General features: G+C 37.1%; 1 protein-coding gene across 1 annotated transcript in view; it reads right to left on the reverse strand.

The window, feature by feature from the left end:
- Positions 1-16: 16 nt before the first annotated feature.
- Positions 17-20,418, reverse strand: part of LOC107562160 (septin-8-like) — a 21,897-nt gene continuing 1,495 nt past the window's right edge. Inside the window, exons 2-8 of the mRNA XM_016246745.1 lie at positions 13,968-14,082; positions 13,603-13,874; positions 10,657-10,753; positions 9,139-9,307; positions 8,662-8,794; positions 7,458-7,627; positions 17-910 (exon numbers count right to left, since the gene is read on the reverse strand). Coding sequence (XP_016102231.1) covers positions 745-910; positions 7,458-7,627; positions 8,662-8,794; positions 9,139-9,307; positions 10,657-10,753; positions 13,603-13,874; positions 13,968-14,082 — 1,122 coding nt within the window. The 3' untranslated portion in view covers positions 17-744. The remainder of the gene's footprint in view (positions 911-7,457; positions 7,628-8,661; positions 8,795-9,138; positions 9,308-10,656; positions 10,754-13,602; positions 13,875-13,967; positions 14,083-20,418) is intronic.

Here is a 20,418-nt window from a genome sequence, read left to right on the forward strand (position 1 = left end):
GCACAATTTAGAATACCTTAAATATATTACCATACAAGGTCCATGTGACTCCCCAGTCAGTCCCTTGGAGAAGTAAACGCTCACATACAGACAGAGATACGAAGGAAAGTCACACTTCCACAGTAAACATTTACAGAAATATTCCACAAGGCAATATGAATTACTACCCTGAACTCGTGAAACTATCACGTCATTCCTATTCAAGCAACATGGCTTATTTCTTTTTCCAAAAAGGATGTTCCTAGAAAACATGTGCATCGATGTGAAATCAGAATTGGCCCTATTTTATTTCTTAATGTACGTTCCTGGATTCATAAGTGCACATTATTGTATTCATCAATGATGATCAGTGTAATCTCGGTTGATGCTAACCAGTAGCCAATTTTGCAAACTCGTATTTGACTTGAATGGTAAATCATCCAGGGAATCAATTCCCAAAAAGTTTTTAAAAAATCATTTTGTTGGGTTGTGCTTGCCTTTGATTGGCTTGCATTGAAGAGAAACAAAACATCTGGATTAGGAATCGGAGCGAGAGACTTATGTTTTAAAAACATGGAGACTATCGAACACGGCACATTTTTTTATAGCCCACTCATGAGGGTCTTACACACACACACACCATTTCTCAAGAGTACAAATACAGACCCTCGCCTCTGTAAGAGATTAGGTTTTTCGGTGGTTCTGTTGGCTTCAGTTCCACGGCCTGCTGATGTCCAGGCGTCCTCAGCTGATGCTGTCCATCTCTCAGAAGAGACCCTGCCTCCAGGCGTCGCTGTGGACCAGGCAGCTGCAGCACTGTATGGCCTGCCACCAGCTCTGGCAGTTCAAGGACTCCATATTGGCTTTGGCCATCATCACTTTGGAGCTGGAGAGGCTGACGCCTGATTGGTTCTCTGTTTTTACCGACCTGCTGAGGAAAGCACATGTAGTCAAGAACACAGCACTGATCTTACAGCTTTTGGGAGATTGATATGCTTGTTGGAATATTATGGGTAAGTGCTAGTGATGCATAGCATTTATATAATGCATCACTAAAATATATATATATATATTTTTTTTTTACTAAAAAACCGAAAGCAGAATTAAAGCAAATTTTTATTTTTTTAAAGATTTAGCCAAAACCTAAAAATAAACTAATAATCGGTAGGGATGTAACGATACACTCAACTCATGATGCAATACGATTCACGATGCTGATTTCACTATATGATTTTATCCTTTTTTTTATTTTATTTTTTTAACAAAGGCAAATTATAAATTAATTATTACTCCGAAAAAAATTTAAATTTCTTTGTGAAATTGAAATGTCAAATAACAACCAAACTGAAATTAAAACAAAGCTCAAATCAAATAAATAATAAAAAACAAACTAAGGCTTTGTCTGTGCTCTTTCCATTTAAAATTAGTCAACCACTGCATTTAACTCACGATCCAAACAAAGATGCTGCATGCATGCAACACGAGCAGTTTCTGAATTAAATTAGATTGTATAATTTCGAAATTTAGGTCTGACTTTTAGTTTTGTGAAACTATGCTACATAAAACATCTGAACGAAACAAAAACCGCAGACGGGCTGATTCGTTTAACATCTCGACCGACTTCAGTCGTCACACATGTTTCTTGATTTTTCAACTGGCTCGGGGTGCATCATTACATCCCTAATAATCAAGCAATTAAGAAAATGTTGGAAGAATCAACAGCAAATATACAGACATTTCACTTGCGCACAAGGCAGTTTTTATATCTACTTTTTATAGCAAATAGATGCTGTTAATCCAGCACTAGTGTCCACTGTTGTTTACCTGTATCCAAGTTGTGTGCAAGAAAAAGACACTGACGGTCAAAACAAAACATGCCATCGGAGCACTATGGCAAGCCGTTTTAACATCTAATCATTAAACATACTAGCATGTATTTTCAAAAAACATTTTGGAAAGATTTATGTTTTTGAGTTGATGTGTTCAACTCAAAAGTAAATATGCACACAATGTAGTCATTTGAATAAATTTTAAATTGTTAATTTGTAAATAAATTAATAAATAAAATGAAACTTACTAGCTTCCCCAGCATTTTGGCGGATAATAGCCTATGGTATATACTGCTTGCCTTTTGCATGGATATTTAGCGTTATTTTACAACGTACAACAACTACAGAGAAATCTAAACCTAACCAGAATAAAGTCAAATGAAGATGATGTTGTTGCGGTGCTTGATGACTCTGGGTGCAGTGGCTTCTACATTCAGGTCCGGAAGAGGACCGTTTACATCCAAATGTTATTTAATTTACACAAAACAAAACCTAGACACAGATTTCTGAATATAAACCACTTAATCTGCCATTTTCAGTAAGATTTACTAAATATGAAGTGTTTGTGCGCCAGCTTTTGTGCGTTTAACTTGAATAATGTCCAACAGAAATTAGTTTTAAAGTAGTGGGTAATTCACTCCTTGGTTTGCTTAAAGTCTACATGTTGCCAATGCATTATATTCAATCTGTTTATTGCAAAATAGTGTAGCAAAAATAGACAGTGCACTTAAATGGTACACAGAGTGTGAATTTGTAAGTTTACTATAGAAATGCTAAAAAGTATTTAAAAGTGTGACTGACCAAATCGACTGGTGGCTACTGATACTTTTTTTTTTTTTAGCATCTATTATCTATTCAATTAGGTACTAATAATTATTTGTTATCTAGTAGTGCTTATTCTTTAGCTACCAGTACATTTTTTATATATTCTAGTACTTATTCATTAGATATTAGTACACATTTATTGAATACTAATACCTATTTCAAATGTTACCAGTAAGAATTTTTTGGTCACATTTTATTTAAGGTCCAATTCTCACTATTAACTATGACATTTGTCTCAATAAACTCCTAATTTGCTGATTAATAATAGTTAGTAAGGTAGTTGTTAGTTTAGGTATGGGGTGGATTAATGGATCTAACATATGCTCATGCAGAATAAGACATTAATATGCGTTTTATAATTCCTAATAAACAGCCAAAATGCTAGTTATATGCATGCTAGTTCATAGTGAGAAATGGTCCTTTAAAAAAACAACAACAAAAAAGTGTTACCGTGCTAGTTGCATTAAAGTAGATACTTGTACATTTTAAGGATTGAAATGTTTAAACGGCTTGTAATAAAACATCTCTGTTTGGGTCTGTGATTTCAGGCACTGTACAATGGTTTTAGCCAAAACCGAATTTTTTTTTTTTTTTTTTGGTCAAATATTTTGGGTTGCTGAAATTTTGTTGCATCACTATTAACTGTTTTTGTCAAATGAATAAATAAAATAATTGTCCAAAAATGAACAATCTGCTCACCATAATGTTATTACAAAACCCGTATGGCTTTTTAATTTGCAGAAATCAGGTCTCTCTTTGAAAACGTAGTGTATGTTTCTTACACAAAGTTGTTGCATGGCTTCTGAAGACTTTAGCATCATATGGTCCACTTTTATGGTGCTGTCAGTGACAGAATTTCAGATTTTTGTCAACTACAACTCCATGAAGTACTTTGCCATTCATCGCAGAGCTGTGCCATTTGAGTTTGGGCATAATTTCACTCACATGGATGTTTGGATTTGTTCTAGATGGAGAGCAGAGTTCATCTGCTGCAAGGAGACGGTGGATGAGTACCTCACCGGCCTCGAACGCTCCTTACCCACCAACACGTCTACATTTTGGACGCCGCCAGCATGCTGGTGTTCAGAGGACATGACATGCAGGAGGATGATGGAGATGGGAACAGAAAGGGGACCCAGACGTGGATGACTTCTATGACGGTTTCTGGTGCCTTTATGATGAGGACATGTCAAAGAAAACAGGATATGCACGAGCAAATCTCGCCTTGTCCTCCGTTACGACCCTCTTCTAGTTAATAAGCTAACATGTGGTTTTGAGAAAGTTGGAAGCAGATAAAAGATGGCCAAGGCACTTTCTATTTCTTTTATGAAAACTTTATGCAGCACTTTGACCATATTTAAGATTCCTTTGTTTGATCTTTTTTTTTTTTATTCCTTTTATTTTTGTACTTTGCGTTTTATATTTTTGTATTTTCATATGCGTTCTTCATACTGCAAGTGCGCTTTAATGATTATGGTGCTTAAACAGAAATCAATTTGTTGGCCAGTTGATTAATTCCTTAATGGAGTTATGCTTTATAGTGTTATGCGTTTTGGAATTTATATCTTTTGATATCTTCAGAATAAAGTCTTGATTTGTAGTATTAATGTGAAGAGGAAATTACATTTCTATTCAGATATGATTTTCCCCCCCTAATGTTTTAACCAAAAACACCTCGTCCCAACGCTTTAAGGCAGCTACAGATACCAAATTCCTGCTTCTCTGAAATGAAACCAATGGAAATTTCCTTTTCTAAAAACAGCAGATTCTTGTGTCTTTCTGTGGAATAAAAGCAGACTATTAACACTACGCACATTCTTCCTAGTTTTCTCGTGTCAGGGTAAATGTGCAATTACAGCACCATAGAGGAAAATATAGTTTAAATATACATTTCTGCCATTATTTACTCACCCAGTTGTTCCAATCTCTTGAAAAATAAAGTAATATAGGTTTTGAATAAGGAAAATACATGATAAATTTGAGTAAACTATACCTTTAAGTAATAATTTGTAACGCAGCACTTTTTTTTTTTTAAGAGATACTTCTATTCAGCACGGACGCCTTAAATTGATCAAAAGTGACAGTAAAGACATTGTATAAGGTTTCAAAACATTTCTATTTCAAATAAATGCCGTTCTTTTCAACTTTCTATTCATCAAAGAATCCTGAAAAAAATAAAAAGCATTACGGTTTCCCAAATAATTTGAAGCAGCACAACTGTTTTTAACATTGATAATAATCAGAAATCAGCATATTAGACTGATTTCTGAAGATCATGTGACACTGAAGACTGGAGTAATGATGCTGGAAATACAGCTGCGCATCACAGAAATAAAATACATTGTACAATATGTTCACATAGAAAACAGCTATTTTAAATTATAATATTTCACAATTTTTACTGTATTTTTGATCAAATAAATGCAGTCTTTGTGGGCAGAAGATATTGACCACAAACTTGAAAAACGGTGTGCAGAATAACATTCCCATCACACCATTTATTAACCAAGAAAAGTGTTCGGTATACCACAAAAAAAAGCATGTTTGCAACAGCCAGCCAGAAATGCGTTTGACACCCCTGACCTGAATATGTTTATTTAATGTTCAGCTTTCACCTCTGCCTTCATTTCTTTTCACCTCAACAAAGTTTCACTTTATGTATATATCAAGCAGCACAAGGAAATCAGGGGGAGCGTTTATTTCTAACATCAGTTGACAACATTGCCCCTTATGCAAATGAAGATCTGTAGGAAGTTACCTTAGTTCAGATGGCCTTTACAATATAACCTGAATACCATACAGCCTTATATGCTCCAAAATACAAAAAAATATAATTTGCATATCTGTCGTCATGTACTTTTAAAAACAGCACCAATAGTAACAGACTGTAGAGAAAGCCATGCAGGCTTATATAATAATAAAATCATACACGTGTGCATTAGTGCACTGTGCTTATGAGTTTGGCTCAGATCTTAAATACTACTGTACTGTACTTTGGCAAGGGAAACATGTACTACTCAATACGTACGTCACAAAATTGGCCTGACTGTAAGACAGATGGACAGATGGTTAATACCAAAACAAAATGTGTATTAAAACAGAACAGAACAAAACAAAAACAAACCGGTCCCAAAAATTAAATGGGGTTGACGAGGGAAGGGCATTAAAAATGACCCCGCCCACCTGCATCTCTCTGTCTTCCCATCAGGATCTTTGGTCCTTCAGCACAATGTCATGAGGAACATGCCAAAAAACAAAAGCTGATGTTAATAGAGGAAAGCCCACGGATGGCCTGCGATGCGCTCATAAATTAACTGAAAGAAAACAAACACAAAACAAGAAAAAATGAATCAGAAAATAAAATTAAACTGAAGAGGATGTAGAATGGAAACAATGCAAATAAACTAATATGAATGCAAGCGTATCAAGAAACTCAAACACACAAGCACGTTGTGATACAGCGAGTAAATGGACGTATAATATAACTTCATTAACTTGGTTGAGAGTTTCAATTTCAATCACATTCAAACAGAAAATAACACATTTAGAATATTCTCCGGAATATCAGTCACATTTTTATCATCTGAAACAAAGCAACCTACATAATCCAAACCACATTAGGCACTCGAAACGTTCAGAATTAGAATGAAAGAGGTACATAAATTGGTCCCACTTTAGTTTAGGAACCAATTCTCACTATTAACTCTGACTTTTGCCTCAATAAACTCCTAATTTGCTGGTTATTAATAGTTAGTAAGGTAGTTGTTAGTTATAAGAATAAGGCATTAATATGTGCTTTATAAGTAGTAATAAACAGCCAATATGCTAGTAATATGCATGCTAATAAACAACTAGTTAATAGTGAGAACTGGTCCTTAAAATAAAAAGTGTTACCCTTACGTTTATTTGTATTGTGCATTTCCAACACGCTGGCAGTTTCAGTTTAGCTTTAAATAAATGTAATTTATAATGAATGCCACAATAATTTATGTTTGTTTTATACTGTATGTATTTTAGTTCAGAAATGAAAACGGTGTTTAAAATGTAAACATGGCTATATTTACCCGTATTTCACCTAATTCTAAATGTAATGACCAGGTGGGACTTATACCATATTTTCTGGTAAAAGTTGCACAAGACTATATTAAAAGCAGATTTCAATGGGTGGATCCACGTCAGGCACAAACCACAAAATGGATGCTCTGGAAATGTAACACGCAGATACCATCATCAACCACAAGATGGTGCTAGATAGAGGTCAGAACTGGCTGCCAGTCTGAATTTAACTCGAATATATTTGACAAAGTTGAAAATCAATGGTTCTTGGAAAAGTGCTGGAGAATCTGCAGTGCTGCGGCAAATGAAAAGATATTTTACCCAGCAGTATTTACTTACTATTTCAGCAGTATTTACATTTATGCATTTAGCAGACGCTGCGACTTACAGTGCATTCAGGCTATACATTTTTTTACCAGTATGTGTGATTTGAACCCACGACCTTTTGCGCTGCTAACGCAATGCTCTACCACTGAGCCACAGGAACAGTATAAAGTAAGTATACTGTGTGCAGTATGCAAATTGTGGGTATGCACTGAAAGTAATATCATCCGTGGCTTCTGATATCTGATGGCCAAAAGTAATATTTCGGGATGCCTTTGGGGACACCAAATATGCCAAAAATTGTCACGTCCTGGATTTTAGCTATTTATATATGCTTATATGAAGAGTTCATGATTTGGATTTCATTTCACACCTGATGTAAGAACAGCTAAATCTCTGCACTTGGAGAAAAAAAAGATGAAAGGATAAGAAGAGCAAACTCACTTTTTCTTGTCTTTGTCCTTCTTGAGGGGCTGTGAGAGCGAGAGGGTCTCGGCGGCCACCTTCCTCCTGTTGAAGGCGTTCATCTCCTCCTCCATCTCCCGTCTCTTCTCCTCCACCTTCCTCTTCTCCTCCTGGTGCATGCGCTTCAGCTGCTCGAACTTCTCATGTAACTGAGGACAGACACACAAGTGAGCGGGATTCCTGAAAGTTATGCCAGAAACTTTGTTTGAACATGCACTATTTCCACTTGCATCTTGTCTAGCAGGTTTTCATTGGTTTTATTTAAAGGTCCACTGAAGTGCATTGAAACAATATGTTGATGTCATTTCAGCTGAAACAGGAAGACAAGGCGGGACATATAGCTACAGCTCCGCCCCTTTTTAAAATAGCCAATAGTATTTAGTTTACATCACAGCTCGGCCAGAACCGTTGCTTGAGCTCAGTAAAGCCGCGTTTGACAGCTTATGACAGCTTATTAGATTCTATATGAAGCTGTTACTAAAGCAAAACCGTGATCATAATCATGCTGAGGATGCGTAGCTTGAGAGGCGAGTAATTTATGTTGGTTCATGGCACCGGTGTTATCTCTTCTACTCGTCAGTGCTGTTTCTACTGCAGAGCCTGTCTAATCATTTCTCCTCCTAATCTCATCCATATCGATTTAAAATATGGCATTGTGTGTAGAATTCAAATGGGTCCGATAGGTTTTATGGCCTGTGCCGACTCGTCCATATGACCCGCTCTGTGCTATCAGACTTCTTTCGCCCCAATGGAAAACACATTTACACTGTCTGGATCGTTCCTTATCCACTATATAGTGCACTATGTGCCATTCACCATACAGAAAATGCCAATTCTGTGAACGAGTGACCGATTTCAGTCGAGGCTTCAGCGTATATTTATAGTGTCAGGGGCGGGACGCTTCGGATCCTTGAAAGCATTTGATTGGACAGAAAATCTGATGAGAAGCTGAAGTGCAGAGTGATGTCATCAAAATCATTGATCCATATTGGCGGAAGTGAGAGACCATTTTGAATGCTTATATCTTGTAAATGTGAATTTTGCCATTGTTTTGGAGCAAACATATTCGTACTAAAAGCCAAAAAACTTCAATTTTGATTTCATGGGGACTTTAAGATGACTGGTTGGAGTCTGATGGTTGATGTTTTAAAGAAGAATAAACCATAATGAGGCAGTAACTAACCTCTCTCTCCTTCTCCTTCAGCTCGGCCTCGGTCTCCTTCACTTTGTTCACAAACATCTGCCGCATCCCCTCTTCCTTCCTTTGCAGGTCTCCAAGAAACTCCTTCCTTTTGGCTTCATATGTCTCCTGTAGACTGTAGAGGAAAAAAAAGTATATACACCATACGACAAAGAGGAAAGTTAGCCGCAACACACGTTTATAAACAACTGAATGTTATCGCTCATTGGTGAAGGCGCTAATATAGTCGTAGTAATTATAGTTATGGTTCCTGTGTGAACAGGCCTTCACCTGCATTATGCTTTGTCACCTATGGGCGGGATTTTAAAAAGGGAACAGCAGCCCAAAACAATGCTTAAATGGCCACAGTATTTCATTAACATTAATGTCACAGACAAAGTAACACAGAATTGAAGAACACTTGAGTTATTTCACCTAAAACCTGCTTGGTAATAATGTGCAGCTCACTAGGTAACGCACCTGAAAGGCTGGCTGTCTGGGTCGGTGTCTTTGAAGCCCATCTCCTCTAGTTTACAGCGCCTGTAGAGTTCGTAGTGCCTGGCGTGAGTCTGTTCTCGCAGGTCCTCCATGTTCACTCTGATCAACATCTCCCGCAGCTTTACGAAATCACAGTGACTCTCATTCTCCACTGCAATACACATGCACATGATCACCGTCAATACAGATGGAAAACACGATAAACTGTCGGTCAACTACAGCTACAAGCCAAAGACTCGAATTCAGATGAATAATAACACCAGAACTTCTTTATCTGTCTTTGCTTTTAGTATTATGCTGTTAATTACCAAAAAATTGCTGCCCATAAGAGATTAATTATGCATAATGTCATTAAATTTTGCGACATTTATAAGTTATTTTCATTGTGTTCTGATTGATTTTTTAAAGACTAGGATTACGCAAAAGCAAACACACACACCATCTTTAATTACACTGATGAATTAAATTAACTCATCAATACATCTGAAAAGTACAATATTGAAATCCATTCAAGAGTTTAGAGTCAGTAAGAATTTTATTATATTAAGTAATATCAAGAATTGTATTCAGGAAGGTCACATTAAATTAATCAAAAGTGACAAGTAAAGACATTTATGTTTCTTTTGAACTTTCTATTTGTCAAAGAATCCTAAAAAATATTAAGCAACTGTTTTCAACACTAATAAAAATACAACAAATAAGCATTAGAATGATTTCTGAAAGATCATGTGACAAAAACAGAAAACAGCTATTTGAAATTGCAATAAAATGATAATAATTGCAATATTATTTCACAATATTTACTGAATTTTTAATCAAATAAATGCAGCATTGGTGAGCACAAGAGAACCCAAAACTTTGGAACTCTAAATTTTGGAAATTCAAAATTTGAGATATTAAGTCATTTTAATTTAAAACAGTGTTTTGACAGTCTTAAAAAGTATTAATAATCTGCATTCTTATAAGTATGTAGGACCACTGAACGCTGTACTAAGTATGGCGCAATTAGTTCTGCAAGTATTGGTTTTAATTTCTATTTGACATTTGAATTCATGCAGAAACACTCTGAGAGTCACAAAGTCAACTGCTGTTCTACATGAACTGCTCTACATTGAGCATCTTTCATGCAGCACGAGTCTCTACTTAAGCTGGAGGACTAATTAAACTGAAAAACATGACTAATGACGTGACCTTATCTGTGGCAGAGCTCTCTCTCTCTCACATCTGAGAAAACACAGTAATTAGCTCCCGTCTAGAGTGGCATTTATCGCCGCTTTGATTGATGGGATTGTTTTCACATCAAAAGCATAGTAAAAATACCCCTCAACCAGCATCCGCAGGGAGAAGCAGGGTTCAAATGAAAGTCCCAGTGTGGCTGATGTACTCCAGCCCCTCGAGCATGATACTCTCCAGTGACAGAGTAATGCTCATCTATTACAGCTCAACTAAAATAGCCAACACAAGAGACCAAACCGCAAGGACATTTCTGCTCCAGCTTACCTTGAACGACTCCCCACGGATACTGCCTGGCCCTCACCGTCTTATTCCCCACCTTCACCTCCTCCACACTGCCCACCACAGCAAAGGGAAGATGGGCCTAGAATAAAGACAACCAAAGGCTACATGATAAAAACATCAATCAAGTACTAGTCGACTAGGAAAACACTACTCACAACTGATTTCATTTGCAATAATATGCACCGTAACAATATAATGTCCTTTCTCACTGAATCCCACCGTTTCAACTGAATGCATAGTGTGTTTATATGGATACATGAGGCTGAGGTGATGAGGTGAATATTAGCAAAAGTAATTGCAAAGTGCTACAAGCAACCCTCTATGCACACCTTGACAATAAATTTACTTGCCATTGGCTAGTCATTTTTTTGTTTACTCAACAGACTAAATATATAGTCCTGAAATTGCTATGATTGACAGTGATAACTGCAGCAACAAACGAGAAAACATTTGACAAACCTATGTTAAAACAGACTTGTGCATTAAGTGTCGTAGTATAAATGCAGACTAATAGACTTGCAACAGCAACATAGACAAGAATAAAAAATGTCTGTGCTGGCTGAATACATTTCACATCTTCTAAAGTTAAAAGATTTGTTTGTTGTTTTTTAAATGTTTAAAGGTCTTTAATGCATTATTTACATCTAATAATTATTAGCATTAATAATGAACTTATTTAATTCGTTTTGTATTTTCAAATAGTTGAATAATTAACCCTTCTAAGCTGCTGGAGTCTGGGCTTATTTTTTCTTCATCCTTCATCTTAATGGCATGAGACTTTGTGACTTTTCCTGCACTTGCTATTCTTCATACTTCAGTACAATAAAGTGTTGTTTGTTATAATGGCCATTTTATAATACACAAAACGTGTTAAAAGAACTATACTGGGGAGTGGAAATAGAAAATGAGCTACTACGTGGTTCTCTGCAGCCAGTTTCATTTTAAAAGTGTTCGTTTTCCACCAGATGACAGAAATCATCATGTTATCTATATGAATGAAAATGAGAAACGCAGATCTTTTTTTAAAAGTTAATTTTACTGTATAACTCTAAAGTAAAAAAATAAAAAATAAGGTGTGTAAAATATTACATGGGTAAAATATAAAAAATTGTTACAATTAATTTATTGTCTGGGTCACTTTACTTTACTTTATTGTTCAGCCTTGGCTGAAAATTGGTCTTTGGTCTCGCTTAACATACAACAATGACAAAGGCTTTAGAACATAAGTTGCAGCACTTTTCAGATGATTAAAAATAAAAAAAATTCTGGAAAATGTGGTCAAAGTATGAGTAAAGGCTGGAATACACTACATGACTTTTCCCCAGATTTTTGCCCTGATTTACAGTCTGGAGAAGTTGACGCTAGTTGGCGAAAGTCAGAGGCAGTCTGCAGATTTGAGTTGACAGATTTAATAGAAAATCACGTAGTGTATGATGGTCACAGACTACGATTTTTTAGCTTCAGACTATGAATCTATCCAGTCGGAGGATATCAAACATGTTAGACATTTTAGAACAAACTGTTTTCAAGATACATTACAAGTTTGTTGAGAGCGTAACGATTTTAAAGTCTGGTAGTGAGTGATCCTCAGTCGTTTAGTTATTCCTCTGTGACTATTTACAAACTCGGTAAGTGTATGATGTCTAGCATTTAAACTCTGTTCAGATTTTGTGTACTGTGGTCAAGCCTTAAATGCAAATGTTTTTTTTATTGCTGATTTTAAATCTTGTGTTAAGGCATATTCACTATTCTTAATGAAATAAACTACATTAAAGCATGTAGTTGAAACCACTCTTGGTTAAAAGACAATATGCCACAAAAAAGAAAATTATGTCATCAAAGTTGATATGTGAATGAGAGCCTAAATGAAATCGGTTCATCATATAAAGCAATAGTGTCACTTCAGAAAACTTAGATTAAACATATGCACATTTGTCGGCACTGATGGCCTCGTGGGCTAGTTAATGTAGCACTGTTACGATTTGGGCTTCCCAAGTTCGGGTCACGGCTCACGGACCTTCCTGTCCACCTACTGTCCTATCTAAATAAAGGCATAAAACGCCAAAAATAATGTTTGTGCATATCACTTACATTAGCTATAAACGTAATTTTTATTAAATAAAAAGCAATGAAATACACATTCACATCTGGAACCGAATTCAACTCGTACTTTGTGAGTGGTCTAGTTAATGTAGCACTGTTACGATTTGGGCTTCCCAAGTTCGGGTCACGGCTCACGGACCTTCCTGTCCACCTACTGTCCTATTTAAATAAAGGCATAAAACGCCAAAAATAAATCTTGCCAAAAAAAAAAAACATATAGACATGTTTGTGCATATCACTTACATTAGCTATAAACTTAATTTTTATTAAATAAAAAATGTAATAAACAAAAGCAATGAAATACACATTCACATCTGGAACCGAATTCAACTCGTACTTTGTGTCTTTTATGTGGTCATCTTGAGCATTTGTATAATATTGTACAATATACTGTTTTTTTTTAATGATTCAGCATTTTGATAACATATATGGCTTTTGTAACTGTCGTATAATATTACACATTGTGAGTACTGGCTGAAAACCACACTCAGACTGCAAAAATAAATATTCATTTAATGTCAGCAATTCATGTACATATAATTTTCATTATATCATTATTTTATAATCAGCCAATTAGATTCAGCTGCGGCCTAGCGGTTTACTCACATGCTACTGGATGATGCCTGCAATGAAGTAAAACAAATCTTCAGTGTAAAGGTAATTTGTTTGTTCACAATTAAACTCCACAGAGCTCCCTTTTAATTTAGGGCCCCATGAATCTGTTTTACTTCCGCCTATGTCATGTGACCTTTCCAACGTGATTACATAATGTGTGAAGTCACGGACACACATCGCAGAGCTAGTGCGAGACGAGCATTTGTGGTTAAAAATATCTTTATTTTTTTTTAATTTTTTTTTTAGAAAATGACCGATTGGTCTAAGCAGTAAGCAGTTTTTGTACCTTTCTTCTTTGTTGATCTGGTCCCCAAAGCCCACCGTGTCGACGATAGTCAGTTTTAGGTGGACGTTGCTCTCTTGCAAGTCGTATGTTCTGGGCCGCAGGTAAACACCGTTTTGGTAATGGCTGGCCTCCTCATTTTCAAACATGGTGTTAAAAAGGGTGTTCATTAATGTCGACTTGCCGATGCCTGTCTCACCTGACGTTAAGAGAATGACTGATTAGCATTTCTACTACAAGATCAGATGTTGAGCTAGCGTAGAGTTTAAACAGGCTGTTAATAGTTGCTTACCCACACAGAGGATGTTGAAGCAGAAACCCTGAGTCACCGATTTACTGACCAGCTGATCGGGCAGACTGTCAAAGCCGACATGACCACCAAGGCTGAGGTTACGCTTTTCTTCATTCTATGGAGGAATCAGAGATTTAGTCCTTGAGGTTGACATGGACTGAAATAAATAAGGCTCACATAAAGGGCAAAGCAACAAGAAGTTTGAATGAATTAATATAACAATGCAATTGTGGATAATGAGTGATGGTGTACTGGTCAAGCCAATAAATCAGCAACGATTGGGCCATTTTGATTAGCAATGACTGATAGCCCATGCTCGCTTGGACAAAAAAAAAAAAAAAGTGTTACCGCTCCTCTGTCATTCCTAATATCCTTGTCAATGAATAATGCACATTTTGTCTTATATCATTATTATTATTCAGAAAATATTTTTATGTCGTCGTGCATGTACATGTTCAATTACTAGAACGAAATAGTTTTAGCTGATATCACATACAAAGGCTTTATTTTAGCCACCATCCCCACTTTCTAGATATTAGACATTTCTAGATATTTGTATCAATATCAGTCACCAAAAACTCACATTGGTTGACTAATGAGGGCTTAGGTCATATTTTATAGCATTTTGTGTTATTATAGATATTTGGCTGATTAAGCTGATATTTGTGTGCAGAATATGAGATTTTTTTTTTCACGTGGCTCAAACAAACAAAACTTCATTTCCAGGTTTTAAAACTACTGTTTTATTTGACTATTTGACTTAAAGCATGCGGTTTCATTTATTGTCAATGGCATTTTTTGTCTAAAAAAAGGCCAAGCAGTATATATTTTTAATATCAGCAATAACATTTTTAAAAAATCTGTTAATCACCGTAACTGAACATACACAAATGCCTCTTGCCTCAACATACAAACTTGACTCCAACATGCATCTATTTTATACTTCACAATTTCCATTGACAAAAGAAATTTGAATTAACAGCAGCTTTATTTCTGCTTTGGCCACACTTAACAAAATAGCTTTGACAATCTAAAGTAACAGCAGACGGTAATCAAAGAGTTGCAATGTAACAGAAGTAGCATCAGATCTTTTCTCTTGTATTGTGAAACAGATTATTGAAAAGAAACAATTGCGGGGCTGGACTTATGCATCAGTTCAATGCATCGGTTGTTGATTGGATGGATGCAATTGATTGTAAGAAATAGGTAGGATTTAAGAAGACTAAATGATTGGAGAAGTTTAACATACTTCATCAGAAAGAAGTCTCATTTCATCTAAAAGATTAAGACATTTTGATTATACGGTGAAACGGTTTTTAAAAAGTGAAACATGCACGAAAGAATCTATGACAGGCATATAGAAAGCAGCTATGCATTTCACGCCGACTTCAAAGCATTTCTCAAATTAAAATCCTATAATTCAGCACCAAACTAATCTACAAATCCACTAAAAGGCTTTCATCACACTAATGAGTTCCCTTAAACTGTGAAATCAATGCGCTCCTCCCTTGTCTGGCTTTGTCTTCTTCCCCAATGCAGGGCACATATTTGGTGAATGATGTCACGGAGACGATCACTATGCACACTACTGAGGGAAGCAGCAGTTCTGCTGGCGTAACACGCATAAAGCACAAAAGGAATTCTGGCTGAAAAAAACGGCACCGACCCCCGTGTCATTTCAAAGCTGAGGCACTAAAGGGTAGATCCAGCATTAGGAGGTGAAGGGGAAATGGCTGAAAGCATTTTTGGAAAACAGGCAGTCTGGAGGAGGAAAAAAAAAACACTTGGGAAGGCTTGAACAATGCCCATACAGGGGCTGATAGCAAATGCCCCCGCCGCAGGGGAAACATTTCCCCTCAGGGGGCAGTAGATCAAGAGGAAATGGAGCAGCATTTGGGCCCCACAACAATATTTTCTCAACCCGCCCTCACAGTGACAGGCCGAATTCATGCACGCTGACAGAACACTGAGAGCTGTGTGCAAATTGAGGAACATTCCATGCGTTATTTTGTGAAAGAATCACCCCATCCACAAACACTTAAAAAAAACAATCGCTCCAAACATCACTGATTTACATTCTTCTTTAACAGAGATATTTTGAATAATGTACTGGTTGCAGTTGTCCATTTTTAAGCTTCAAAAATGATTGGAGAAGTTTAACATACTTCATCAGAAAGAAGTCTCATTTCATCTAAAAGATTAAGACATTTTGATTATACGGTGAAACGGTTTTTAAAAAGTGAAACATGCACGAAAGAATCTATGACAGGCATATAGAAAGCAGCTATGCATTTCACGCCGACTTCAAAGCATTTCTCAAATTAAAATCCTATAATTCAGCACCAAACAAATCTACAAATCCACTAAAAGGCTTTCATCACACTAATGAGTTCCCTTAAACTGTGAAATCAATGCGCTCCTCCCTTGTCTGGCTTTGTCTTCTTCCCCAATGCAGGGCACATATTTGGTGAACGATGTCACGGAGACTATCACTATGCACACTACTGAGGGAAGCAGCAGTTCTGCTGGCGTAACACGCATAAAGCACAAAAGGAATTCTGGCTGAAAAAAACGGCACCGACCCCCGTGTCATTTCAAAGCTGAGGCACTAAAGGGTAGATCCAGCATTAGGAGGTGAAGGGGAAATGGCTGAAAGCATTTTTGGAAAACAGGCAGTCTGGAGGAGGAAAAAAAAAACACTTGGGAAGGCTTGAACAATGCCCATACAGGGGCTGATAGCAAATGCCCCCGCCGCAGGGGAAACATTTCCCCTCAGGGGGCAGTAGATCAAGAGGAAATGGAGCAGCATTTGGGCCCCACAACAATATTTTCTCAACCCGCCCTCACAGTGACAGGCCGAATTCATGCACGCTGACAGAACACTGAGAGCTGTGTGCAAATTGAGGAACATTCCATGCGTTATTTTGTGAAAGAATCACCCCATCCACAAACACTTAAAAAAAACAATCGCTCCAAACATCACTGATTTACATTCTTCTTTAACAGAGATATTTTGAATAATGTACTGGTTGCAGTTGTCCATTTTTAAGCTTCAAAACGGTTCATAAAATTACTAACGACCATGGCTTCATCTGTATCACATTACTAGATTTGGAAAATGATGAGGGATCCTTTGGGTGAACACTTTCTCAAGACAAATTAGATTTGAATTTCCATCATTTGGACCAGCGGCTAATAAGATGATGATTTAAAACTATAACTCTGCAGGGAACAGTGACGCCATCCATAGACGATCTATAATGGAGTCTAGGACAACACAGATTGTTCAAGGCAGATGGGTTCTCAGAATGACAGTGGAGAAGAGCCAAATTGGGACGGCTCCATTCTCACCCCCTACATACACCTGAACATGTGCGCTTCAGCAAACTGACACAACCCTCATCGGAAATTTCGCTGGCATCCCATCTGATATGAAAGGAGGAGGGGCCGACGTGGAGAAGAATGCAGATGGTCTAGGTTTTTTTTCGCAGTATGGCATCAACAAAAAGCAGACTGGGTTTTATCTGCTTTTTCTATAAGAGATCTCCAGCAACTGCGTGCACAAACACAACTGACTGAGAAATTGCATGTCATCTTAAATCTGAAGACAAGTGTAAAGTTTTGTATTTAATACTCTACTCTAATAAATTACAGTACAAACACATGACACCCTTAAGGCCTTTATGTTCTTGCCAAATAGGGTCTTATATCATTCGAATCACGTGATGTTGGTGTTTATTAATGTCAGTGGCATCTAAGCATGAACAGGATGTTGACTCATCTCAAAACACATATAGCTTTATATAACAGTAACTACATCAGCCCTGCCCTGAAACTAGAGTATGATACAATAAATGAAATTAACGTTGAACAGGACCGTCTTGTTCTTAGCATCCTTCAGTAAGAAGACTGCACTATAGAAAGATATTTGAGATTAGAAGGGATAGTTCCAGAAATGTAAATTATTATTTATTATTAAATGTAACATGTAAATTATTAACTAAGATCTTAGAGCTATGGTAGTGAGCTCATCAGCCCAGTCACTTACACTATTTAGCAAATTTCCATAAGTCACCAGAACATTATGAGGGCGTGTAAATGACAGAATTAAAATTTTTGGGTGAACTGTCCCTTAAAGCTTTTTTTTTGCCCATTATGTAATTAGAATTAAAACTGACCCTCCACAGCTCAATGCAGTAGATCAATATGGCGCCTAAAACCACACAAACCTCTAATCAAAAGGCATTAACTGTGAGAGCACACTTACATTTCATTCAGCCAATAGCTCAACGTATTGTTAAAACAATGCTTGTATTCAAAGTTTAGAGTCTAACAGAGACTTTTACAGCAATGCACCATGTTTCACTTCCACAGCACATACAAACTATTATCTAGCCTTCTCGAACCCAAACAATCAAGAGGGCTTCCTCAAAATTAGGAGTGGAAAAGTAATTCCCTGAGCATTCCCAGGCATCCATCCTGGACAATCAGTACTCTTAACACATCTACGTTAACGTCACTCAAAACACAAAGTTAATAAACCTGCTTAAAGGATTAGTTCACTTCCAGAATAAACATTTCCTGATAATTTACTCACATCCATGTCATCCAAGATGTTCATGTCTTTCTGTCTTCAGTCGCAAAGAAATTAAAGGTTTTTGAGGAAAACATTCCAGGATTTTTCTCCATATAATGGACTTCAATGGGGACCAACGGGCTGAAGGTCCAAATCGCAGTTTCAGTGTAGCTTCAAAGAGCTCTACACGATCCCAGCCAAGGAATAAGAGTCTCATCTAGCAAAACCATTGCTTATTTTCTTTAAAAAATTATACACTTTTTAACCACAAATGCTCATCTTGCACTAGCTGGACTTCATGCATGATGTAATCACGTTGGAAAGGTCACGAGTGATGAAGGCGAAGGTAATAAAACGATGTCGGGCGGTTTTGAAGTTGGAGGAGAAAATGAGATGGAGTTTTCCGTCCTACCCTTCCTTTCTGAACCGGAGCACACAGACGAAGAGCTAACCATGCATGACCTTTCCAACCTGGTTACGTGATGAGTGAATTTGCAGACGCGCATCGCGGAGCCAGTGCAAGATGAGCATTTCTCGTTAAAAAGTATATACATTTTAATTTTTTTAAGAAAATGAGCAATGGTTTTGCTAGATGAGACTCTTATTCCTCGGCTGGGATCGTGTAGAGCTCTTTGAAGCTGCACTGAAACTGTGATTTGGACCTTCAGCCCATTGGTCCCCATTGAAGTCCATTATATGGAGACAAATCCTGGAATGTTTTCCTCAAAAACCTGAATTTCTTTGCGACTGAAGACAGAAGGACATGAACATCTTGGATGACATGGATGTGAGTAAATTATCAGGAAATGTTTATTCTGGAAGTGAACTAATCCTTTAAGCAGGTTTATTAACTTTGTGTTTTGAGTGACGTTAACGTAGATGTGTTAAGAGTACTGATTGTCTAGGATGGATGTCTGGGAATGCTCAGGGAATTACTTTTCCACTCCTAATTTTGAGGAGAAAAAATCCTGTAATGTTTTCCTCAAAAACCTTAATTTCTTTGCGACTGAAGACAGAAAGACATGAACATCTTGGATGACATGGGGGAGAGTAAATGATCAGGACATTTGTATTCTGGAAGTGAACTAATCCTTTAAACTCCCAAAGGTAGGATGGACTGCCACGGTTTTTCTGGTGAAGCTTGTTGACCAATGAAGTCTTGCTTAAGGACATTAAGAAAGATGAAGGAAGTTAAGAAGCCTGCTGGGGACACCAGATTACCAGCATCCAAAAAAAAGGTATTTTCAGCAAAATGGCTTATCAACAGCATCCTGCTTCGTTGCATTTACACAGACTGAAATCTTACTGCATTCTTGTAATCTTCTTAACCTTCACACCATCAACCAGATTCTCAAATATTCCAAAGATCCCATAGTTTGACCGTAGACCATCAGATATCACACATCCCTTTTCGTCGCTCTCATCTGTGATCTCAAACTGAAGGGCCACCATGTTGGCCCCAAACTTTACAAACAGCTGCGAGAATGAAGACAGCCTTTCACTGATGCAGTGATGTTTCAATTGGGATTTGGGAGCAGTAAAACACTAAAGATGTCAATAAAGTGGTAACTGAGTGAACATGTTGCCTTCAAAAGCAATCACGTGCCGCAATCTTGCATACCACTGAAACACTCCAACAGTGCACCGACATCTGTGCGTGTAGCCTAAATAAAGATGATCACAAGTAACATTCAGTAGACTGAACATACGTTTTTCGTTCACAAACAATGTAGAAATACCTTATATGGCTAGAATAAGCCTATTAAGAGAGATAATACACCTGTAGTAAACACACACACACACACACACACACACACACACACACACACACACACACACACACACACACACACACACACACACACACACACACAC

This window comes from Sinocyclocheilus grahami, unplaced genomic scaffold, assembly GCF_001515645.1.
Source record: "Sinocyclocheilus grahami isolate Dianchi unplaced genomic scaffold, SAMN03320097.WGS_v1.1 scaffold810.1, whole genome shotgun sequence".
Taxonomy (NCBI): Eukaryota; Metazoa; Chordata; class Actinopteri; order Cypriniformes; family Cyprinidae; genus Sinocyclocheilus; species Sinocyclocheilus grahami.